This window comes from Mobula birostris, chromosome 2, assembly GCF_030028105.1.
Source record: "Mobula birostris isolate sMobBir1 chromosome 2, sMobBir1.hap1, whole genome shotgun sequence".
Taxonomy (NCBI): Eukaryota; Metazoa; Chordata; class Chondrichthyes; order Myliobatiformes; family Myliobatidae; genus Mobula; species Mobula birostris.
In genome coordinates this window covers 133,192,326-133,219,021 of record NC_092371.1, presented here as the reverse complement: position 1 = coordinate 133,219,021, position 26,696 = coordinate 133,192,326, and the positions used below count along the sequence as shown (strand labels likewise).

Below are 26,696 nucleotides of genomic sequence, written 5' to 3'. Positions count from 1 at the left end.
TCATTCCTGGAATCATTTTTGTGAACCTCCTTTTACAATCTCCAATGTCAGCACATCCTTTCTTAGGTAAGGAGCCCAAAATTGCTCACAATACCAAGTGAGGCCTCACCAGTGCCTTATAAAACTTCAATAATACATCCTTGCCTTTAAATTAATGCTGACATTGCATTTGCTGTCTTCAACACCAAATCAACCTGCAAATTAACCTTTAGGGAATCCTACACGGGGACTCCAAAGTCCCTTTGCAGCTCAGATTTTTTGATTTTCTCCCCATTTAGAAAATCGTCTACGCTTTTATTCCTTCTACTATACATAAAGTGCATAACTGTACACTTCTGGACACTGTATTTCATCTGCCACCTCTTCTCCAAATCTGTCTGTCCTTTTGTAGCCTCCCTGCTTCACCAATACTACCTTCCTCTTCACATATCTTCATATAAGATGGCAGTGCGTGTGTATCGCGAGGCTCAGTGTCTTGCCAGATTTCGAAAAATAGTGTTAATTTATCTGCTTGTCTCCTGCGTGTTCGCTCAATTCGGCTATACGAACTACACTTACAACAAACGGTCACTTTTGGACATTAACTATCAATGCACCAGTTTTGGACTATCCATTCAACTTTGACCAACTACCTCCGAGGTTAGTAAGGACACCATGGACCTGCATTCAACTCTCTCTGACCGGAAGGGCCCGGCACCGACGTCGAGACCGTAAACAAAGAAGCATGGAGGTTTGCATGCTAGGCTAAGGCTAAATCCACATCGACCAGCGCTACCTAGCATCTTCCTCGCCAATGGTCGGTCTTAGATGAACTAGCTGGACGAACTAAGGACTTGGACCCTCACACTAAGAAGGGGAGTAGGGGAGGTGGTTTATGCATCTATGTGAATTGATCATGGTGTACTAACTCTACCATTGCTGACACTTACTGCTCTGCTGATCTGAAATACCTGATTATTAAGAGCAGACCTTTTTATCAACCACAAGAGTTTACATGCATCATTGCTGTCGCAGTTTATGTACCACCAGATGCTAATGCTAAAGTAGCCATGAAAGACCTCAGTGCCACTATTAGCAAGCTGCAGACATTGCATCCAGACGGAGCCTTTATTGTTGCTGGGGACTTTAATCATTGTAACCTACGTACCGTGCTTCCAAGATTTTACCAAAATGTATCATGCACCACAAGGGGAAATAAAATAAAACCTTAGATCATATCTACACAAATGTGGCTGATGCTTACAAAGCCACTACCCTCCCCCACCTGGGACAGTCCAACCATCTTTCGTTGTTTCTGCTTCCCAAGTATAGCCCGGTCATTAAACGGCTGAAACCCACATTGAAGACTATTAAGATCTGGCTGGAGGGTGCTGACTCTGCTCTTCAGCACCAATTCCAGCACACAGACTGGAGCGCCTTTGCTGCCCATACCACCAAAGACTCTCAGACTAACATTGACTTATATACCAACTCTGTCCTTGAGCACATCAACAAGTGTGTAGATAGTGTGACATGATCCCTAAACAGAAATCATGGATGAACAGAGAGGTTTGCCTCCTGCTCAAAGCCAGAGATTCAGCCGTCAGGTCTGGAGACCAGGGGGCTTACAGCTCAGCCAGGGCCAATCTGAGGAGGGGAATCTCTCAGGCTAAACACATATACAAACAGAGAATCGAGGAGCATTTCAACTCCTCGGACCCCCGGCACATGTGGCATAGCATACAGGTCATTACAGACTTCAAACCACGTAGCACTGTGCCCGCTGCCAGCTCTGCCTCCCTCCCTGATGAGCTCAATTACTTCTACGCTCACTTTGACCAAGAGAACAAGGAGGTCACCCTCAAAGCGGATCTCCCACCTGGTGAACTGCCTCTCTCACTTTCCACCTCCGATGTCTGCGCCACCCTGAGCAGGGTAAATGTACAGAAGGCAGCTGGTCCGGATGGAATACATGGCCGTGTGCTCAGAGTCTGTGCAGGGCAGTTGGCCGAGGTCTTCATGGACATTTTCAATCTGTCCCTAGCCCAGGCAGTTGTCCCCACAAGCTTCAAGATCGCCACCGTCGTGCCAGTGCCGAAGCATTCCACTGCGACGGGCCTGAATGACTTCCGCCCAGTTGCACTCACCCCCATCATTGCAAAGTGCTTTGAGAGACTGGTTCTATCACATCTGAAATCCTGTCTGCCCACTACCCTGGACCCCCATCAATTTGCCTATCACACCAACAGGTCAACAGATGGCGCCATCTCCACGGCACTTCACTCTGCCCTGACTCACCTGGACAGCCCCAACTCTTACGTCAGAACGCTGTTCATTGACCTTAGTTCAGCATTCAATACCGTGGTCCCCTCCAAGCTGATCGCCAAACTTCGCCAGCTTGGTATCAGCTCATCCCTCTGCAATTGGACCTTGGACTTTCTGACTAACAGACCCCAATCAGTTAAGTTAGACAACCTCTCCTCCTCCACTCTCACCCTGAACACCGGCGTGCCTCAAGGCTGTGTGCTGAGCCCTCTTCTGTACTCCCTTTTCACCTATGACTGCGTTCCTGTACATGGTCCTAACTCCATAATCAAGTTCGCAGACAACACCATGGTGGTTGGTCTGATCAGAGGGAATGACGAGACAGCCTACAGGGACAAGGTTCAGCACCTGGCCGCGTGGTGTGCCGACAACGATCTGGCCCTTAACACCCAGAAGACCAAGGAGATCATTGTGAACTTCAGGCATGCTAGGAGCCACACTTACATCCCCATCTACATCAATGGAGCTGTAGTGGAGTGTGTATCAAGCTTCAAATTCCTTGGTGTCCACATTTCCGAAGATCTCACCTGGTCCCTGAACTGCTCCATCCTGATCAAAAAGGCGCCTTTATTTCCTGCGGAGCATCAAGAAAGCCCACCTCTGTCCCAGGATACTGACAGACTTTTACCGCTGTACCATTGAGAGCATACTCACCAACTGCATCTCAGTGTGGTATGACAATTGTCCCGCAAAGCACTCTAGCGTGTGGTGAAAACTGCCCAACAGATTATCGGCACCCAATTGCCCATCATTGAGAACATCTACCATAAACGCTGCTTGGGCAGGGTGAAAAGCATTATCAGGGATGTATCTCACCCTAACCATGGACTTTTAACTCTCCTCACAGCCGGTAGGCGCTACAGGAGCCTCTGTTCCCGCACCAGCAGGCACAGGAAGAGCTTCTTCCCTGAGGCTGTGACCCTGCTGAACCTCTCATCACAGCGCTATGCAGTATTGCACCCATATTGTACTGTCTCAGTACTTTTATATTTGTGTGCTGTAGCACTTTTTATTCGCAGTTATTTTGTAAATACCACTATTCTTTGCATTTCTCATCAGATGCTAAATGCATTTCATTGGCTTTGATCTGTACTCGGCACAATGACAATAAAGTTGAATCTAATCTAATCTAATCTAATCATCTGTGAATTTAGCTACAAAGCCATCAATTTCAGTATCAAATTCATTGACATACAACATAAAAAGAAACGGTTAAAACAACAACCCCTGCAGAGCAACACTAGAAGATAATCGGAAAAGGCTCCTCTTATTCCCACCCTTTGCTTCCAACCAATTAGTTAATGTTCTATCCATGCTAGTATCTTTCCTTTAATACCATGGGCTCTTACCTTGTTAAGTAGCCTCATGTGCAGCACCTTGTCAAAGGTCTTCTGAAAATCCAAGTACATAACATCCACTGATTTTCCTTTATCTACCTTGCTTGTTATTTCCTCGAGGAATTCCATCAGATATATCAGGCAAGATTTTCCCTTAAGGAATCCATGCTGACTTTGGCCTATTTTATCATGTGCCTCCAAGCACCCAAAAATAATCAATAATTAACTCCAACTTTTTGCCAGCCACTGAAGTCAGGCTAACTGGCCTATAATTTCCTTTCTTCTGCCTCCCTCCCTTCTTGAAGAGTGGAGTGACATTTTCAATAGTCCAGTCCTCCCAAACCATGCCAGAATCTAGTGATTCTTGAAAGATCATTACAATTGCCTTCATAAACTCTCAGCCACCTCTTTCAGAACCCTGGGGTATAGTCATAGAGTCATAGAAAAGTACAGCACAGGAACAGGCCTTTTGGCCCATCTAGTGTGTGCTAAACCACTTAAACTGCCTATTCCCATTGAACTGCACCAAGACCATGGCCCTCCATACCCCTACCATCCATGCACCTATCCAAAATCCATTTAAGATCTCCCCCACTTCTTTTGGCTCCACACATGGATTACCATTCAGGTCTTCTAGAGGATCAATTTTGTCCTTTACGATCCTTTTGCTCTTAACATAGCTGCAGACTCCCTTAGGATTCTCTTTCACCTTGTCATCTTGGTCCATCTGATCCAGGTGACTTACCTATCTTCAGACCTTTCAGCTTCCCAAGCACCTTCTCCCTAATAATAGCAACTGCACTCACTTCTGCCCCTGACTCTCTCGAACTTCCAGCATACTGCTAGTGTCTTCCACAGTAAAGACTGATGCAAAATACTTATTCAGTTCCTCTGCCATTTCCTTGTCCCCCATTGCGAGCTCTGCAGTGCCATTTTCCAGTGATATGATATCTACTCTTACCTTTCTTTGACTCTTTATATATCTAAAAAAATCTTTTGGTGTCCTCTTTGATATTACTGGCTAGCTTACCTTCATAATTCACCTTTTTCCTCCTTAATGACTTCTTAAGTTGCCTACTGTTGGGTTTTTATAAGCTTCTCAATCCTCTAACTTCCTACTAATTTTTATGCCCTCCCTTTTGCTGTTATGTTGGCTTTTACTTCCCTTGTCAGCTATGGTTGTGCCATCCTGTCTTTAGAATAATACATCTTCTTTGGGATGTACCTATCCTGTACCTTCTAAACTGTTCCAAGAAACTCCAGCTATTGCTACTCTGCCATCATCACTGCTAGTGTCCCCTTCCAATCAACTTTGGCTAGCTCCTCTCTCACACCTCTGTAATTCACTCTACCCCAATGTAATACTGATACATTTGACTTTAGCTTGTCTCTCTTAAATTGCAAGGTGAATTCTATCATATTATGATCACTGTCTCCTCAGGGTTCTTTACCTCAATCTCCCTAATCAAATCTGGTTCATTACACAACACTTAATCTAGAATAGCTGATCCCTTAATGGGCTCAACCATAAACTGCCCTAAAACACCATCTCATAGGCATTCTACAAATTCCATCTCTTGGGATCCAATGTAAGCACCAACCTGATTTTCCCAATCTACCTGCATATTCAAATCCCCTATGACTGTCATAACATTGCCCTTTTGACATGCATTTACTATCTCCTGCTGTTAATTTGTAGCCCAAATCCTAGCTACTGTTTGGAGGCCTGTATATAACTCCCATCAATTCCTTGCAGTTCCTTAACTCCACCCACAAGGATTCTGCATCTTCCAATCCTCTGTCATCGCTTTCTAAGGACTCGATTTAATTGTTTACTAACAGAACCATGTTACCCCCTCTGCCTACGTGTCTGTTATTTCTTATTCAATGTGTATCCTTGGATGTTAAGCTCCTATCTATAATCTTCTTTCAGCTATGATTGCAGGCAGTGAGTTGTATTCATCACCCTTTTTGATTTTGTCCCCGTTATACTGCAACTCAATCCACTGTCTGCAATTTTGCCCGATCATCTGCCTGTCCTCCCTTACAGTCTCACTACACACTAGATCTACTTGTATATTAACTGCCTCATCCTCAGCCCTATCACTCTGGTTCCCATCCCCCTACCAAATTAGTTTAAATCCTCCCCAACAGTTCTAGCAAAATGGCCCGCAAGGATATTGGTCCCCTCAGGTTCAGGTGTATACTGTTCCTTTTGTATTAGTCATTCCTTCAGCAGAAGAGATCCCAATGATCCAGAAATCTGAAACCCTTTCCTCTGTAGCAGTTCCTCAACCACACATTCATCTGCCAAGTCATCCTATTCTTAGCGTCACTAGAGAGTTGCACAGGCAGCAATCCAGAGATTACTACCCTGGAGGTCATGCTTTTCAGCTTTCTACCTAGCTCCCTAAATTCTCTCTTCAGGACCTCTTACATTTTCCTACCCATGTCATTGGTCCCAATATGTCTCAAGACTTCTTGTTGCTTACCTTCCCCATTTAAAATGCTGCTGATACAGACAGATCCAGTTCAGACTGAATCATCAAGTTAGCTGATGACGTAACGGTGGCTGGCTACATCAACAACGACGATGAGACAGTGTACAGAGGAGAGGTAGAATAGCTGGTAGAATGGTGTAAGCACAACAACTTGAGGCTCAACGTGGACAAGACTAAAAAGATAATTGTGGACTTTAGGAAGGTGCAGGTTGACCACTCCTCACTGCACGTACTATAAACAGTTCCTCCATGGACAGAGTTAGGAGCACCAAGTTTCTGGTGCACATAACAGATGATTCACCTGGTCCCTCAAAGCCACATCTTTAGTCAAGAATGCATAGCAGCGTCTCCACTTCCTGAGAAGATTGAGATAAGCAAGGCTCCCCCCCTCCCCATTCTAATCATTTTTTACAGGAGCACCACTGAGAGTGTGCTGACCAGCTCCATCATCATCTGGTATGGGAATTGCAAGGCATCTGACCGCAAGATCCTTCAAAGGATTGTGAGTACTGTTGAGAGGATCATCAGGATCTCTATTCCACCTGTCCAAGATATTTGTCAGGAGCTCTACATATGCAGGGCCCTTAACATTGTCAATGATCCCTCTTATCTGTTCCAAATCTCTTTGAATCCCTACCATCAGGCAGGAGGTACCATAGCATTAGGAAAATCTTCTTCTCCCAGGCCATGAGACTACTGAATTCCGTGCTATCACCTAGGTCTCATTATTTTATGAAGCACCAATAGCATTATACTGTTTACTTTTTAACTTGTGACATAAATGCAACCAATTATTACTGTATGTGTTGTGTGAGAGGTATATGTACTGTGTTGTTCACCTTGGTCTGGAGGAACATTATTTCATTTGGTGGTAAATATTACTGTAAATGGTTGAATAACAATAAACTTGAATTACTAATCTGCTTATGCAGACCAGTTCTATTTGATTGACAGCAATTGCTTTTAATCAGAGTTCGTACACCTGATTTTGAAATCATGCACAAGGAATTCTCAAACAGCACAGCTGGAGGAAACTCAATTGCAACTAGCTGGCACAAAACAATAAGTTTTATATTATATAAGTTAGTGTGATAATGGACCTGATTCTTGATCCTGATAAAGGGAAATTTAATTAATTTAGTGTTTTTTTAGGATTTCACCCAAATACACATTAAGACTAAATGCAACACCCATTTAGTATACCAGAAATAGTTGAAGTCCAGTTTTAGTCAGAGTTCACAACCTGTCTAAAGATCTCCATCCTGACAAAGGCTGTGCTGAAGTTTACAGGTACTTGCTATGACATTCTAATAGGTTCACTGAGGAGTTGAGCTTGTTTACCCCTCCCACAAGTGACTGCTTGTACTTTTTATTTCTTATCATCACCCAAACCACACATACATTCGCTTTCTGAATCTATGTCATCCTTCTCTATTGCACTATCATGATTTGTCCTCTTAGTTCATCTGTTTTATTTCAAATTTGTGCATTCTGACTCAGAATCTTAGTTTTAAGTAGTTATATCATAGAACTTAATAGTGAAATTATCCCAAACACTAAAAGTATAGCTAATGAAGAGAATCCATGCCCCCGTGAAAATTAGCATCCTTATATTTTGATGAAACTTTATACACTTGAATAAGAGTGTCCTTTAACTGTATATTTGCTTTCCTTCAGGGTGTGTCGTGGAATACCATAAGATACATGCTTGGAGAAGTTCAGTATGGAGGACGTGTTACGGATGACTATGACAAGCGCCTCCTCAATTGCTTTGCCAAGGTACCATTCTGCTAAACATTCTGCACAGTAATATAAGAAGTAAAGTTTATAGTGAGGGAAGTGGGGGGGGGGTAGAAATTGCCATAACATGCTGATAACCAGAAAACATAAAATACAGAAAAAGTGGACATCATTTGTATATACTACCTAGGGGACAACCAATCACATTGAAAAAGGCACTGGCAAAGAATAGTGGTGGAGTCTGCATCTGTACCACAAGGATTGGTACTCAGCCCTGTGTTGTTCATCATATATATAAACAACTTGGATGAGAACATAGGTATTCTAATTAGTAAGTTTGCTGAATACTAGTGGAGTTGCACAGGGACACGGATTAGTTGGAAAGTTGAGTAGAGTGGTAGCAGATGGAATTTAATCGAGACAAGTGTGAGATGATGTGTTTTGGGACATCAGATACTGGCAGGATACACACTCAGTGGCCACTTCATTAGGTGCCTCCTGTAGCTGAGTGTATGTTTGTGGTCTTCTAATGCAGTAGTCCATCTATTTCAAGGTTCGACATGTACATTCAGAGCTGCTCTTTTGCACACCACTTTGTAACATGGTTATTTGAGTTACTGTCGCCTTCCTGTCAGCTTGAACTAGTCTGACCATAACAAGCAGGTGTATAGGTGTACCTGATAAAGTTGCCACTAAGGGTGTATATACAGTGGATTGCAGTTAATTGGGACACATTGGGGCACTACGTTTTGGCTCATTTAAGTGGCTTCCCCAATTAGCCAAAATTTCATGAAATAGTTAAACAGGTATTAAAAAAAGCAAACTACCGTTGAACTGAGTAACAAATTGTGTATTTAAATGAAATACAAAACAAATTACAACACCAGCAATGCTACTGCAGTATAATAAAATTGTGTATTAGTTCCTAATAGTTATCGATGGAAGAATTCATCCAGTGTATGTTGCTGTGTATAGGGTATCGAGGGAGATGCAGCACCTCTGGTGAAGGGGCTTGTTGTGTCCATTCTGGGGCAGCTCACTCCCCCTTAGGTCCCCACAGGACACAACGCTCATCTGTGGCTCCAAGTAGCTGTTTGCATGCCACAGTTGTCACACTCCATCCCACCACTTCGACAGGCAAACTAAACCAGGTGAGTGTAGCTGATGGGCCTCATACCCCGGTGAAATTGGGATATGCCTGTCCTAGCATGTGAAGTTAGCTACTGTTGACTGGGTGGATGGGATCAACAGTGAGCTCCAATGGCCAAGAAGGTGGTTCTGCAATGCTTCGTGGACAGCGCAGGGCATGATAAGGCACAGAAGAAATCATGGTTATCCATTGCAATCAAGAAAGACTCCAGTTTGTGATGACTACTCATACCACTGGACCCAGACTTCTGAGGTTGAGAGATTGGAACTGTCCCAGTGCAATGGCATCTCTACTTTAAAAAGTGTCCCAGACAGGTTTAACTGTCACCATCGGATACGATGGACAACCAATGTGCTACTGTGCTCTTTGGATTGACTGTAAATGAACGGAATTAGCCCAGACACCTAGTGCAGATAATGGACTGCCTTCAGAAAATGTTTTCAACAAATGCATTTTCCAAATCTTCAGTTTCTTTGTAAAATTCAAGAGTTTTGTCAATACCTTCAAATTATTCATTGTTCCTAACTTGTTGAAGAAATTTCATTGAAACTGTTTCATTTTCACTCCCAGTGCATCTCCAAGCCTGAATGCTTGAAAATGCAATGAGCAAAACAATTCTAATTTGTCTTCTGCTTACTTCTAGCCAACTATCAGGAATGGAAATCACTGCTTTTTGAACACATACACATGCAAAGTTACACAGTTACTTAAAAAATGTTTGCTCTAAGCACGGTGTCGTGTCTAACAGCCACACAAGTATACACAACTGACGCTAGTTAGAAACTGGTTCGGCAACAGTTTTCTGTTCCAATTAAGCAACATAGTGTCAACAACATGGAAGTTCTTATCAGATGGAGTAGCCTCCAAGCTGAAGGAACGTATGGTCTTGAGCCCTGGTCAGAGGGAGATTGGTAGTGGAACCAGAGGCTCCAAGCATTAAATACTTATAGACAAAGCAGTCATGCAAGACTCCAAGACCAGGCAAACCAACCTAAGCACAGCCTGGCTTGACTACCAGAAAGCATACTACTCAATGCCCCACACATGGATCCTGGAATGCCTATCCCTGTACAAGGTCAACAAGACAGGAAGGACCTTCATCAAGAACTTAATTGGCTGTTGGAAGACAATGCTAGAAGTTAACTCAAAGCCAAAGGCACAAGTGGCCATCAGATGTGGAATAGACCAGGGTGATGCACTATCCCCACTGCTGTTCTGCATAGGCTTGATGAACCCCCTCAACCAGATCATCTCAAAGAATGGATATGGGTACAGGTTCAGAGTGGAGTGACCATTAGCCACTTCCTGTGCATGGATGATAACAGGCTGTATGGTAGAAATGAAAGGGACATTGACTCACTAATCCACCTGACAAGGGTATACATTGGGATGTCATCTAGACTGGAAAAGTGTAGCCGGATGATAGTGAAAAGAGGCAAACTCATCAAGACTGAAGGAGTCAAGTTACCTGAAAGCCACATACCAACTGTACCGGACTGCTACAAATACCTGGGGATCCTGCAGGTGCATGGAAACCACAATGAGGACACAAGGAAGGCTGCAACACCTAAGTACCTCCAAACAGTGACTCAGGTCCTAAAAAGCCAGCTGTGTGGAAAGAACAAGATTGGAGCTATCAACACATTCACCCTACCAGTCATCAGATACCCAAACACAATAGTTTCATCAAGGAACAAACTGGAAGCTGCTGATATCAAAACCTAAAAACTACTAATAATACATGGAGGATTCCACCCAAAGTCAAACATCGAGCGACTGTGCACCTGCCGAAATAAAGGAGGATGAGGACTTGGAAGTGTCAAGGCCACAGTCCTGGAAGAAATGCAAAACAGCCATGAGTTTATCAGGAAGATGTTCGCTAAGGATGCCCTGCTAGGAGAACACCTCAGACAGCAGGCAGGAGATATGGAAATGGGAGTGGTTGAAGCAGAGCCAGAGGACCAGAGGCCATGGCAGGACAAGCCACTGTACGGGATGTACCATCGCTGGATATCAGAGGTGGCTACATAAAAAAGTCCTACCAATGGCTAGAAATGGCAGGGCTGAGGGACGGCACAGAAGCGCTGCTCATAGCTGCACAAGAACAGCACTGAGTATAAGAACAATAGAAGCAGGTGCTTATCACACCAGACAAGATCTAAGATGCAGACTGTGCAAGGAATCCACTGAAACCATCCAGCACATAGTAGCAGGGTGCAAGATGCAGGCAGAGACAGCACACACTGAATGGCACAACTAAGTTGCAGGAATTGTGTACAGGAACATCTGCATTAAGTATGGATTGGACACTCCCAAATGGGAAACACCTGTGAAGATAGTGGAGAATGACAGAGCTAGGATCCTCTGGGACTTCCAAGTACAGACTGATATGCAGGTACTGATAATACTAGACAAGGAACAGAAGAAAGCAATAGTAATAGATGAGACAATCATGAATGACAGTAACATCAGGAAGGAAGAATGAGAAGCTGGAGAAATACCAGGGCTTGAAAGAGCAGATAGAAAGGATGTGGGAGGTTAAAGCCAGAGTAATCCTGGTGGTGATAGGAGTACTTGGAGTTGTGACACCTGAAGTGGGAAAGTGGCTCCAACAAATCCCAGGAACAACATCTGAGATCTCAGTCCAGAAGAGCGCACCACTAGGAACAGCAAGAACTATCAACCCTCAAGCTTCCAGTTCTCTGGTAGAGGACCCAAGATTGAGGGAAAAATACACATACACACCACCCATAAGAGGTGAGAAAAAATATGAAAATATGTATATATGTATATATATATTTCTGTAGATATGTGTGTGTATATGTGTATATCAATAGAGTACTAAAGAAAGCATTCTGGATGCTTGCCTTCATAGGCCAAGGCATCAATTATAAGAGTTACAATGTGATAATGCAGTTGATCACCTGGCTGTACTTCTCCCTGAGTATGGGCAGAGATTGAAGACTACAGCACCAGTAGTGAGGACCAAGAAGGTATGGACAAGGGAAGCACAGGAGCACCTGCAGGACTGCTTTGAATCAGTAGACTGGGCTGATTTCAGAGATTCATCTTCAAACCTGGATCATCCTAAACCAAAAGTCATGGATGAACCAGCAGGTAGGTTGTCTGCTGAAGGCTAGATCTACGGCATTCAAATCTGGTGACCCAGGCCTGTACCAGAAAACCAGGTATGATATGCGAAGGTCTATTTCAAGGGTGAAGAGACAACTTCGAATGAGGTTGGAGGCGACATCGGATACACAGCAACTCTGGCAGGGTTTGCAAGCCATTACTTCCTGCAAAGCAAAACTCAATAGCATGAATGGCAGAGACGTTTCACTACCAGATGACCTCAATGCCTTCTATGCCTGCTTTGAAAGGGAGAACACAACTACAGCTGTGAAGATCCCTGCTGCACATGATGACCCTGTGATCTCTATATCAGAGGCTGATGTTAGGCTGTCTTTAAAGAGAATGAACCCTTGCAAGGCAGAAGGTCCTGAGGGAGTACCTGGTAAGGCTCTGAAAACCTGTGCCAACCAACTAGTGGGAGTATTCAAGAACATTTTTAACTTCTTACTGCGACGGGCGGAAGTTCCCACTTGCTTTAAAAAGGCAAAAATTATACTGGAGCTGCCTTAATGACTATCAGCCGGTAGCACTCACATCGACACTGATGAAATGCTTTGAGAGGTTGGTCATGACTAGATTGAACTCCTGCCTCAGCAAGGACCTGGACCCATTGCAATTTGTCTATCCCCACAAAAGGTCAACAGCAGACACAATCTCAATGGCTCCCCACACGGCTTTAGACCACCTGGACAACACGAACACCTATGTCAGGATGCTGTTCATCGACTATATCTCAGCATTTAATACCATCATTCCCACAATCTTGATTGAGAAGTTGCAGAACCTGGGCCTCTGTACCTCCCTCTGCAATTGGATCCTCAGCTTCCTAACCAGAAGACCACAATCTGCATGGATTGGTGATAACATCTCCTCCTCACTGACGATCAACGCTGGTGCACCTCAGGGGTGTGTGACTGTGTGGCTAGGCGTAGCTCAAATACGATCTATAAATTTGCTGACGATACAACCATTGTTGGTAGAATCTCAGGTGGTGACGAGAGGGTGTACAGGAGTGAGATATGCCAACTAGTTGAGTGGTGCCACAGCAACAACCTGGCACTCAACATCAGTAAGATGAAAGAACTGATTGTGGACTTCAGGAAGGGTGAGATGAAGGAACACATACCAATCCTCATAGAGGGATCAGAAGCGGAGAGAGTGAGCAGCTTCAAGTTCCTGGGTGTCAAGATCTCTGAGGATCCAACCTGGTCTCAACATATTGATGTAGTTATAAAGAAGGCAAGACAGCAACTGTACTTTATTAGGAGTTTGAAGAGATTTGGCATGTCAACAAATACACTCATAAACTTCTTTAGACGCACCATGGAGAGCATTCTGACAGGCTGCATCACCGTCTGGTATGGTGGGGGGGGGGGGGGGGGCTACTGCACAGGACCGAAAGAAGTTGCAGAAGGTTGTAAATCTAGTTGGCTCCATCTTGGGTACTAGCCTACAAAGTACCCAGGGCATCTTCAGGGAGCAGTGTCTCAGAAAGGCAGCGTCCATTATTAAGGACCTCCAACACACAGGACATGCCCTCTTCTCACTGATACCATCAGGTAGGAGATACAGAAGACTGAAGGCACACACTCAGCGATTCAGGAACAGCTTCTTCCCCTCTGTCATCCGATTCCTAAATGGACATTGAACCCTTGGACAGTACCTCACTTTTTTTAAATATACAGTATTTCTGTTTTTTGCATGTTTTTAATCTATTCAATGTATGTATACTGTAATTGATTTACTTACTTATTTTTTCATATATTTCTTTTTTTTTTCTCTTCTATATTATGTATTGCATTGAACTGCTGCTCCTAAGTTAACAAATTTCATGTCACATGCCGGTGATAATAAACCTGATTCTGATTCTGATTCTGAGTCTTAGAAAACATTCGTTAGGCTGCATTTGTAGTATTGTGCACAGCTCTGATTGTCACAGTCTAGGAATGATATGGTAGCAATAGGGAGAGGAAAGAAGAGATTCACCAAAACATTGCTTGAAGTGGATAGCTTTAGTTACAGGGAAAAATTGGATAACTTGGGGTTATTTTTGCATCATAGAAGGCTGTGGGGTGACCTGATAGAGGTTTATAAGATGATGAGATCCACAGAAAGGGTTGATAATCAGTTATGTAACCAGAATAAGTGAGCCTAAAATTAGAATGCATAAGTTTAACATGAGGAGGGAGACATTAAGAAGAAGTCTTAATCTTACACTATGGTGGTTATATGGAACAAGCTGGTGGTAAAGGCCAATAAATTATAATACTTAAAAAGCATTTGGATGAGGATACATAACAAGTAATGTAAGCAAATTGGATTAGTGTATATAGGCCAGTCAGCATGGATGATTTGGGTCAAAAAGCCCTTTTCTGTGCTGTCTGTGACCTTATCTAGACAAGAATGTCTGATCTTAAAGGCTACAGCCCGGACTGGTGCAGGGAAGGAAGGAGGAGAAAGGGCAGATATCATCAGCTTTAAGATTTAGTGGAAACCTAATTGCTGGACACAGAGTGGTTAAGAATGATAGGAGAGAAAATATATTATGGAATTCTAAGAGCAGTTGATAAAAGATTTGGTTGTGGGGACCAAAGATGATGAAGATGTAACTTTATTTGGAACAATAAGTTATATTTTATGGCAAAATACATTTGAGGTAGCTGCTTTGTTTATTCCATCTGCAGGTGTGGTTCAATGAGAAGATGTTTGATTCCAAATTCTGTTTTTATACTGGTTATATTATTCCAATATGTCCAAACATCGAGAGTTATCTAGAGTACATTCAGACTCTGCCCATTACTGACACTCCTCAGGTGTTTGGCCTTCACCCAAATGCTGATATCACGTGAGTAGCATACTTGTTAATGCTTATCTATTATTTTAAATATAGGAAAGATTAATCGTTGTTATTATGTTCCATATTGGTGCCTATAACCATCACAAGAGAACAGATTGCCTGAATACTAAACTTGTAATCCACATTTAACAATGAGGTAAGGCTGGTCTCCTCTCTCCCTCTCCCTTCTGCTTGTAGGTGACATACTACCTGATATTAGTCGAAGGTCTGGGCCTATCCAGTCCTACAGAGCAAATTACAATTTGGCTCCGGAGTTGTTCAATCTGAGAGGTTTATTCCCTTTAAAGGAATAGCCAAATCTTGTCACTTCTTAGGAAGGGGAATGGGTGATTTAGACTTCCTCATTTTCTGTTGTCTGAAATGTTTCAGATAGAGGACGGGTAGTTCCATAAGGCTGTGCTCTCTCTGTCCTTCTTGTCACACATACTGACATAAAATGATTTGCAGATCCTTAATACGTCTAGCTTTGAGGACGCTACTGAACTGAAGTCTAAGACCGCTCATCATAGAGCTTTAGGAAGAAGTGTCTCATCCTGTTTCAAAGAATGGATTCTGAATCAGAAATGTGCACGGGAAATCATGTCTCACAAATTTAATTTAGATTTTTGAAGAGATGACCAAGTGGAATAATGAAGGTAGGGTGGTAAACGTCTATGTAAACTTTAGCAAGGGCTTTTCACAAGGTCCCACATGATAGGCTAGTCCAGAAGGTGAGACCATCTGAGATCCAGGGTGAGCTAGCCAACTGGGTACAAATTTGCTTGGTGGAAGGAGTCAGAGAGTGTTGTTTTTCAGATTGGAGACCTGTGACCAGTGGTGTGCCACAGAGATCAATGCTGGGTCCACTTCTTTTGTTATATTTGTGAATGATTTGGATAAGAATGTAGAAGTCCTGATTAGTAAGTTTGCAGAAAACACCAAAATTGGTGTTATAATGGACAGTGAAGAAGGTTGCCTAAGGTTACAACAGGATCTACCTGAATAGTGCTGGAACTAGTGTCCTTACAAGTCACGTAATGAGGGTTAAGGTAGGACTTAAAAACTAATCAGGAGAGTGGAAAGCTTCAAGGATAGCAGATTTAATAAACGAGGAGGAAATGTAGTGGTATAAATTGAGTGTCGTAGTGTGATAGTTCAAAGATCAAAGTAAATTTATTATCGAGGTACATAGATGTCACTGTATACAACTCTTAAGATTAATTTTCTTGTGGACATCCACAGTAAATCCAAGAAACATACTGTAATAGAATCAATGAAAGACCACACCGAACAGGATGGACAAACAATCAAAGTGCAAAAGACAATAAATTGTGCAGATACAAAAGATAAATAAATAAATAAATCAAGAACATGAGATGAAGAGACCTTGTAATTAAGTATATAGGTTTTGGGAAATAGTGATGGGGTGAGCAAAATTATTGGTGTGGGTCTTTAGACTCCTGCACTTTCTTGAATTATGGAGTAAATGCAAAGGGCCAGATGACCTATTCCTGATTCTATTATTACTTGATTTGTGAAAAATTGCAGCATGCTACTCTGAAGGTGTTTGGAGAGATTGAGGTGAAGGAACCCTTAGGAGGCAGTGATCATAACATGATTGAGTTCAATGTGAAATTAGAAAAAGAGAGGCCGAAATCTGATGTGTCGGTATTTCAGTTGAGTAAAGGAAATTACAGTGGCATGAGAGAGGAACTGGCCAAAGTTGACTAGAAAGAGACACTGGCGGGAAAGACAGCAGAGCAGCAGTGGCTGGAGTTTATGCGAGAAATGAGGAATGTGCAAGACAGGTATATTCCAAAAAAGAAGAAATTTTCGAGTGGAAAAAGGATGCAACCGTGGTTGACAAGAGAAGTCAAAGCCAAAGTTAAAGCAAAAGAGAGGGCAAATAAGGAAGCAAAAATTAGTGGGAAGAGAGAGGATTGGGAAGTTTTTAAAACCTTACAAAAGGAAACCAAGAAGGTCATTAAGAGAGAAAAGATTAACTATGAAAGGAAGCTAGCAAATGATATCGAAAAGGATACTAAAAGCTTTTTCAAGTATATAAAGAGTAAAAGACAGGTGAGAGTAGATATAGGACTGATAGAAAATGATGCTGGAGAAATTGTAATGGGAGATGAGGAGATGGCAGAGGAACTGAACAAGTATTTTGCATCAGTCTTCACTGAGGAAGACAGCAGTATACCGGACACTCAAGGGTGGCAGGGAAGAGAAGTGTGCGCAGTCACAATTACGACAGAGAAAGTACTCAGGAAGCTGAATAGACTAAAGGTCGATAAATCTCCTGGACCAGATGGAATGCACCCTCGTGTTCTGAAGGAAGTAGCTGCGGAGATTGCAGAGGCATTAGCGATGATCTTTCAAAAGTCGATAGATTCTGGCATGGTTCCGGAGGACTGGAAGATTGCAAATGTCACCCCGCTATTTAAGAAGGGGGCAAGGAAGCAAAAAGGAAATTATAGACCTGTTAGCTTGACATCCGTGGTTGGGAAGTTGTTGGAGTCAACTGTCAAGGATGAGGTTACAGAGTACCTGGAGGCATATGACAAGATAGGCAGAACTCAGCATGGATTCCTTAAAGGAAAATCCTGCCTGACAAACCTATTACAATTTTTTGAGGAAATTACCAGTAGGCTAGACAAGGGAGATGCAGTGGATGTTGTATATTTGGATTTTCAGAAGGCCTTTGACAAGGTGCCACACATGAGGCTACTTAACAAGATAAGAGCCCATGGAATTATGGGAAAGTTACATACGTGGATAGAGCGTTGGCTGATTGGCAGGAAACAGAGAGTTGGAATAAAGGGATCCTATTCTGGTCGGCTGCCGGTTACCAGTGGTGTTCCACAGGGATCAGTGTTGGGGCCGCTTCTTTTTACATTGTACATCAACGATTTAGATTATGGAATAGATGGCTTTGTGGCTAAGTTTGCTGATGATATGAAGATAGGTGGAGGGGCCGGTAGTGCTGAGGAAACGGAGAGTCTGCAGAGAGACTTGGATAGATTGGAAGAATGGGCAGAGAAGTGACAAATGAAGTACGATGTTGGAAAGTGTATGGTTATGCACTTTGGCAGAAAAAATGGGCAGACTATTATTTAAATGGGGAAAAAATTCAAAGTTCTGAGATGCAATGGGACTTGGGAGTCTTCGTACAGGATACCTTTAAAGTTAACCTCCAGGTTGAGTCAGTAGTGAAGAAGGCGAATGCAATGTTGGCATTCATTTCTAGAGGAATAGAGTATAGGAGCAGGGATGTGATGTTGAGGCTCTATAAGGCGCTGGTGAGACCTCACTTGGAGTACTGTGGGCAGTTTTGGTCTCCTTATTTGAGAAAGGATGTGCTGACGTTGGAGAGGGTACAGAGAAGATGCACTAGAATGATTCCGGGAATGAAAGGGTTAACATATGAGGAACGTTTGTCCGCTCTTGGACTGTATTCCTTGGAGTTTAGAAGAATGAGGGGAGACCTCATAGAAACATTTCGAATGTTAAAAGGCATGGACAGAGTGGATGTGGCAAAGTTGTTTCCCATGATGGGGGAGTCTAGTACAAGAGGGCATGACTTAAGGATTGAAGGGTGCCCTTTCAGAACAGAATTGCGAAGAAATTTTTTTAGTCAGAGGGTGGTGAATCTATGGAATTTGTTCCCACGGGCAGCAGTGGAGGCCAAGTCATTGGGTGTATTTAAGGCAGAGATTGATAGGTATCTGACTAGCCAGGGCATCAAAGGTCATGGTGATAAGGCAGGGGAGTGAGACTAAATAGGAGAAAATGGATCAGCTCATGATAAAATGGCGGAGCAGACTCGATGGGCCGAATGGCCTACTTCTGCTTCTTTGTCTTATGGTCTTAAGAGGGACTTGGGATTGTTTGTGCATGAAACCCAAAAAGTTGATTTGCGGGTGCAACAGGTTATCAAGAAGGCAAATGGAATGTTGGCCTTCATTGCTAGATGGATTGAATTTAAGAGCAGGGAGGATATGCTGCAACTGTACAAGGTACTGATGAGGCCACACCTAAAATACTGTATGCAGTTCTGATCTCCTTACTTGCAGAAAGGGTTTGGAGGTGTTGCAGAAGACACTTACCAGGCTGATTCCAAAGGTGAGGGGTTAGCCTATGAAGAACTATACTTGCTGGAATTCAGAAGAATTCTGAAGATCTTATAGAAATATATACAATTATAAAAAGGACATAAGATAGAGGCAGTTGTTTCCACTGGTACAACTAGAACTAAGGGAGATAGCCTCAAGATTTGAGGGAATAGATTTAGGATGGAAATGCAAAGAAACTGATTTTCCCAGAGAATAGTAAATCTGTGGATTTCTCTGCTCAGGGAAGTAATAAAGGTTCCTTCATTAAATATATTTAAGATACGGTTTGATAGATTTTTGCATAGCAGGTAAATTGAGGGTTATGAGGAAAGAAAGGGTGGTGGAGATGAATCCATGGCCAGATCAGCCATGATCCTATTGAAAGATGAAACAGACTCAAGGGTCAGATGTCCTACTCCTGCTCCTATTTCTTATGTTCTTATTTCTTATTTTATTCTGATATCCCCTTGAGCCAGCTACTAAGCACTGAGCTGTTAATGACTACTACAAAAGTGGGTTCTTGAGCCTAAAACAATCTTCTCCATTTGTTCAGGTATCAGAGTAACTCTGCAGCTGAAATTCTCAACACTATCACCAATATTCAGCCAAAGGAAAGTGGTGGTGGAGGAGGAGAGACTCGAGAGGCCATAGTCTTTAAACTTGCTGAGAGTATGCTGAAACAACTGCCTCCAGATTATATAGCACATGAGGTATATTACTGTTATGGATTCAAGGGCATCAAAGGAATTACTGAGTTCTGTCCTTATTGACCAGTTTTGGAAAGAGTCATAGAGAAGCACAGCACAGAAACAGGCTCTTTGGCCCACCTAGTCCATGCTGAAATCATTTAAACTGCCTACTCCCATCAACCTGCCCTGGGACCATAGCCCTCCATATCTCTACTACCCATGTACCTATCCAGACTGCTCTTAAACTTTGAAATGGAGCTCGTATGGACCACTTGCGCTGACAGCTCATTCTACACTCTCACAACCCTGTAAGTGAAGAAGTTTCGCCTCATGCTCCCCTTAAACTTCTCATCTTTCACCCTTAAGCTTAGATCATAAAACATAGGAGCAGAATTAGCCATGACGTCTGGTTGTAGTCCCACCCAAACATCAGTGGAAAAAGCCTGCATGCATTTACCCTATCTATACCCCTCAAGATTTTGTATACCTCTATCAATTTCCTTTCAATCTTCTGCATCCTAAAGGATACTGTCCTAACCTATTTAATCTTTCCTTATAACTGAGGTCCTCCAGGACCAACTACATCTTCTTGTTTACACCTTTCCTGTAGATGGGTGACCAAAACTGCACACACTACTCCAAATTAGGCCTCACCAATGTCTTATACAACTTCAACATAACATCCCATTTTCTGAACACAATACATTGATTTATGAAGGCCAGTGTGCCAAAAGCTTTCTTTATGACCCTAGCTACCTGTGATGCCACTTGCAACAAATTATGTATCTATATTCCGTGTGTTCTATCACACTCTTCAGTGCCCTACCATTCACTGAGTAAAACCTACTCTGGTTTGTCCTACTGAAGTGCAAAACCTTGCACCTGTCTGCATTAAATTCCATCTGCCATTTTCAGTCCATTTTTTCAGCTGATGCTGATTCCTCTGCAAGCCATGATAGCCTTCCTCACTGTCCATTGTACCCCCAATCCTGGTGTCATCCACAGATTTGCTGATCCAGTTAACCATATTATCATCCACATCATTGATATAGATGACAAACAGCAAAGGACCCAGCACCAATCCCTGCGACATGCCACTAGTTGCAGGCCTCCATTCAGCGAGGCAACCTTCTACTATTATTCTCTGGCTTCTCCCACAAAGCCTGTGTCTATCTAATCCAATTTACTACCTCATCCTGAATGCCAAGCGACTGAACCTTCTTAACCAGCCTCCCATGTGGAACCATGTCATATGCCTTACTAAAGTCCATGTAAACAACATCCACTGCTTGCCTTCATCCACTTGCCCGGTAACTTACTCGAAAAACTCTATAAGATTGGTTGGACATGAACTACCATGCACAAAGCCATGCTGACTATCCTGAATCAGTCCATGTCTATCCAAATATTTATATATCTGGTCCCTTAGAATACCTTCCAATAACTTACCCCCAACTGATGTCAGACTCACCAGCCTATAATTTCCTGTTTCTGTTTAGAACCTTTTTTAAACAGCAGAACAGCATTGGCTATCCTCCAATCCTCTGGTACCTCTCCTGTTGCTAAGGATGTTTTCAATATCTCTGCTAGAGCCCTGGCAATTTCTGCATGATTTGCATAGGGTCCAAAGGAATACTTTGTCAGGCCCTGGGGATTTATGCACCCTGATTTGCCTCAGCGTAGCATACACCTCCTCCTCAGTAATCTGTATAGGTCCATGAAGTTGATGCTGTTTTGCCTCACTTCTATAGACTGTGTCCGTCTCCCAAGTAATTACAGATGCAAAGAATGCATCTAAGATCTCCCTCATCTGTTTTGGCTCCACACATGGACTACCATTCTGGTCTTCCAGAGGACCAATTTGTCCCTAGCAATCCTTTTGCATTAACGTACCTGTAGAATCCCTTAGGATTCTCCTTCACCTTCAAAAGAAAATCTGCAGATGCTGGAAATCCAAGCAACACACACAAAATGCTGGAGGAACTCAGCAGGCCAGGCAGCATCTATAGAAAAGACTACAGTCAATGTTTCAGCCAATACCCTTCTCGGTCTCAGCCCAAAACGTCGACTATACTCTTTCCCATAGATGATGCCTAGCCTGCTGAGTTCCTCTAGCATTGTGTGTGTGTTGCTTCTTCTTCACCTTGTCTGCTAGAGCAACTTCAAGCCTTCTTTTAGCCTTCCTGATTTATTTCTTAACTGTTCTCTTGCATTTCTTGTACTCCATAACCACCTTATTTGCTCCTACTTGTCTATACTTTTCTCTTTTCTTAACCATGGCCTCAATATCTCTTGAAAACCAAGGATAAACACTTGTTATCTCTATCTTTTATTCAGACAGGCACATACAATCTTTGCACTCTCAAATTTTTATTTTTGAAGGTCTCCCAATTTCCAAATGTCCCTTGCTATCCTTTTGCTCAAAATATATGTGTACAAGCTCTTGGGATTTTCCTTCACCTTGTCTGATGGAACAACCTCATATCTTCTTTTAGCCCTCCTGATTTGCTCTTTAACTCTTCTCTTGCGTTTCTTATCTTCCTCAATCTCCCATCACCCCTCGATAGGACCATCTTGTTGCGGGAAAACAAGCCCAGGGCTCTCACTGATTCAGCGATATTGGTGCGTTGCAATGATTTTATATGTTCATACGAGGAAAATATGCGCTGTGTGTTTGATATCCAAACGTTACTTAAAATGTTATGATGCTATTATAAGTGACTTATATAACTATGTAACAATTACGGCATGGAAACAGGCGATCTCGCCCCTTCTGGTCCGTGCCGAACGCTACTCTCACCTAGTCCCACCGACCTGCACTCAGCCCATACCCCTCCATTCCTTTCCTGTCCATATACCCATCCAATTTTTCTTTAAATGATAATATCGAGCCTGCCTCCACCACTTCTACTGGAAGTTCGTTCAACACTTCAAAGCTCCCCTGTCCTCCCCTGATAATTGTCTTATCGCTATATTCATGCGAGGAAAATATGCGCTGTGTGTTTAATAATAAATTCGTTAGATAGACCCTTTTAGAAACGAAATTGAGTGTATTAGCCACTTATCACCTATATTCCGGTCGTGATTAACACACACCGCCACCGCCGCCAACAGAATCGGCGAAAACAATTTTTAAGAAATCGGCACGTAAACGCATGCGCACTGGTGCCCGCGCAAGACTTCATGGTCATTGTAGTCTTAATCGGGGTAAACCCAACGTATTTGACTGCTACTCTTGTACGTTGGCAACCCTACCCCCCGCCCCCCCCCCCCCGGTCGGCCGGTCCGCAAGAATATTGTCAATATGAAACCGGTCCGCAGTACGAAAAAGGTTGGGGACTCCTGCTTTAAATCAACTGGACTTTCTATTACACCTTTAATGTGGTTAATGTATTTGCTGCTGTAAAAAAAATTTACTAAACAAAATTTATACGTCACTTTATAGATAGACGGGATTGAAGCTGATAATAGCATCCTGAGAAAATAAACTGTTTATTTTGGTAGGTGAAAGCTCATCTCATAAAAATGGGTATTTTGAATTCTATGAATATTTTCCTTCGACAAGAAATTGACCGAATGCAGAAGGTTATTACAATGCTTCGGCTCTGCCTGGGTGACTTACAGCTGGCTATAGAGGGGACCATTATCATGAGTGAGGTCAGTATTATAACGTAGTAAGTAGAAGCAAGCGTAGAACATTCAACTGCTCATGAAATCAATAAGAAGCTGCATCTAGTATGTTTAAAATTCTCAGCGGTTTCTGCAGCATCCATGGAAAAAGAAACAGATAACCTTTCAGGTTGAAGATCTTTCATCAAAACAAAGAAACAGAAAATTGGTTTTAACTTCACAAACACAAGAAAATCTGCAGATACTGGAGATCTAAAGCAACACACACACAAATTGCAGGACCTGAAGGAGGGTCTCAGCCCAAAACTTGTTTATTCTTTTCCATAGATGCTGCCTGGCTGGTTCCTCCAGCATTTTGTGTGCGTTACTTTGGTTTTAACTTGCAGTGTATGCAGATTTTTTTAAAGTTATAAATGCCCATTATTCAAAGTTCAACATAACTGAGGTGCAAGTCCTGAGACACCTGTACCTTCTACCTGATGACAGCAACAAGAAAAGAGCATGGCCTGGCTGGTGAGGATCTTTGATGATGGATGCTGCTTTTCTATGACAACATTTCATGTAGATGTGCTCAATATTGGGAGGGTTTTGCTCGTGATGTACTGGGCTGAATCCACTACCTTTTATAGTGGATACACTACCTTATCTGGCAATTACTATGATTTCTCCATTCTCCAATGGTTAATTGTGCCCGTGGGCATAACAGTGGCACATCTAGTAGACTGTACTTCACAACAATAGCAACCTGAGTTCAATCCCCTGAGTGCTAGCTGTGTGGAGTTCTCTCTGTGACCACTAGGGTTTCCTTCAGGTTCTCCAGTTTACTCTAACATCCCAAAGACACATAGGTTGGGAGATTAATTGGCTACTGTAAATTGCCCTGAGTGTGTAAGTGAATGGTAGATTCTGGGGAGTTGATGGGATTATGGAAAGAAGAAAATGTGATTAGTGTAGATGGATGCCTGATGGTTTGCACAGACTCTTCACAGAAGAGCTCGTTTCCAGGTTGTATGACTCTATATGAAACTCCATAACCATCTGCATTTCCTCATTGTAGAAGGTCAAGTTAGCAGCAGGTTATATAGCTCATGATGCTGGTTCAAAAGCCATAAAAAAGTGAAGGGGATAGTTTTGTAACGGTTACATTCCAGAGCCCTGGAGTAAAGCAAGTTCAAATTTGACTGCTACATCTGGGGAATTTAAATTAATACAAACACAAGTAAATCTGCAGATGCTAGAAATCCAAGCATCACACACAAGTTGCTGGAGGAACTCAGCAGGCCAGGTAGCATCTATGGAAAAGTAAACAGTCAACATTTTGGGCTGAGCCCCTTCACTGGGACTCTCCTCATTTTGTGTATGTCCCTTGGATTTCAAGCAGCTGCAAATGTTCTCTTGTTTGTACACAATACGCCAAATTAGGCTGCAACAATGTCCTATACAACTTCAACATAACATCCCATCTCCCGTACTAAGTACTTTGATTTACGAAGGCTCATGTGCCAAAAGTTTTCTTTACGACCCTATCTATCAGTGACACCACTTTTAATTAATTATGGACCTGTATTCCCAGATAACTTTGTTCCTCACTCCTCAGTGCCTTGCTGTTTACTGTGTACAGCCTAGTCTGATTGGTCCTACTGAAGTGCAACACCTTGCACTTGTCTGCATTAAGTTCCATCTGCCATTTTTTCGGCTGTTCCAGATCCCACTGCAAGCCATGAGTCTTCTTCACTGTTCACTACACCCCCAATCTTGCTGTCATCTTCAAATTTGCTGATCCACTTAACCACACTATCATCCAGATCATTGAAATAGAAGACAAACAATGGACCCAGCAACGATCCCTGCAGCACCGCACTAATTGCAGGTCTCCAGTCAGACAGGCAACCATATAATATCACTCTCTAGCTTCTCCCACAAAGCCAATGTCTAATCCAATTAACAACCTCATCTTGAATGCTGAGCGACTGAACCTCCTTGATCAACCTCCCATGCAGGACCTTGTCAAATCTCTTGCTAAAGTCCACGTAGGCAACATCCACTGTCTAGCCTTCATCAACTTTCCTGGTAATTCCTTGAAAAGTTCTATAAGATTGGATAGACACAACCTACCGTGCACAAAGCCACACTGACTATCTTTAATCAGTCCATGTCTTTGCAAATACTCAAATATCCAATCCCTTAGAATACCTTCCAATAGTTTTCCCACTACTGATGTCAGGCTCACTTTCTTGTAATTTCCTGGGTTTTTTTTAGAGTGGAACAACATTGGCTATTCTCCAATCCTCTGGTACCTCACCTGTCAATAAGGATGATTTAAATATCTCTGGTAGAGCCCTGGCAATTTTTGCAATTGCTTCCCACAGGGTCCAAGGGAACACATTGTCAGGCCCTGGGGACTCATCCAGTATAAGTTGCCTTAAAACAACAAACATCTCCTCCTCTGTAATCTGTATAGGGTCCATGAAGTTGATGCCACTTTGCCTCTCTCCTATAGACTCTGTGTCTACCTCCTGAGTAAATACAGATGCAAAAAATTCTGTTAAGATCTCCCCAAACTCTTTTGGCCCCCACCTTGGATTACCATTCTGATCTTCCAGAGGATCAATTTTGTCCCTTACAATCATCTTGCTCTTAACATATCTGTAGACGACCTCAGGATTCTCCCTCACCTTGTCTACTAATGCAACCTCATGCCTTCTTTTAGCCCTCCTGGTTTCTTTCTTAAGTGTTCTCTTGCATTTCTTATATTCCATAAGCACCTCATTTGTTCCTACCTGCTATGAACCTCCTTTTTTCTTCTTAACTAGGGCCTCAATATCTCTTGTAAACCAAGGTTCCCTACACCTGTCCTCTTTAACTTTTATTCTGACAGGGACATACAAACTTTGTACTCTCAAAATTTCACTTTTGAAAGGCCACCTACTTACCATGTACACCTTTGCCAGAAAACAACCTGTCCCAATCCACACTTGCCAGATTCTTTCTAATACCATCAAAATAGGCCTTTCTCCAATTTAGAAATAATGTACAAACTTAATAGGCATTTTGCACCTGTCTTCATTGTGGAAGACACTAGCAGTATGCCAGAAACTGTAGAATTAGGGGGCAGAAGTGAAAGGTCTGCTTTGGGAAGCTGAAAGATCTGAAGGTAGATGAGTTACCTGGACCAGATAGACTACATCCCAAGGTTCTAAAAGAGTTAGCCAAAGAGATTGTGGAAGCATTGTTAGTGATTTTTCAAGAATCAACTGATTCT

General features: G+C 42.7%; 1 protein-coding gene across 1 annotated transcript in view; it reads left to right on the top strand.

Annotated features, from left to right (window-relative positions):
* Positions 1 to 26,696, top strand: part of LOC140210901 (dynein axonemal heavy chain 8-like) — a 1,093,299-nt gene that overhangs the window by 1,057,683 nt on the left and 8,920 nt on the right. The window contains exons 88-91 of the mRNA XM_072280167.1: positions 7,820 to 7,921; positions 14,849 to 15,009; positions 19,669 to 19,825; positions 23,309 to 23,461. Coding sequence (XP_072136268.1) covers positions 7,820 to 7,921; positions 14,849 to 15,009; positions 19,669 to 19,825; positions 23,309 to 23,461 — 573 coding nt within the window. The remainder of the gene's footprint in view (positions 1 to 7,819; positions 7,922 to 14,848; positions 15,010 to 19,668; positions 19,826 to 23,308; positions 23,462 to 26,696) is intronic.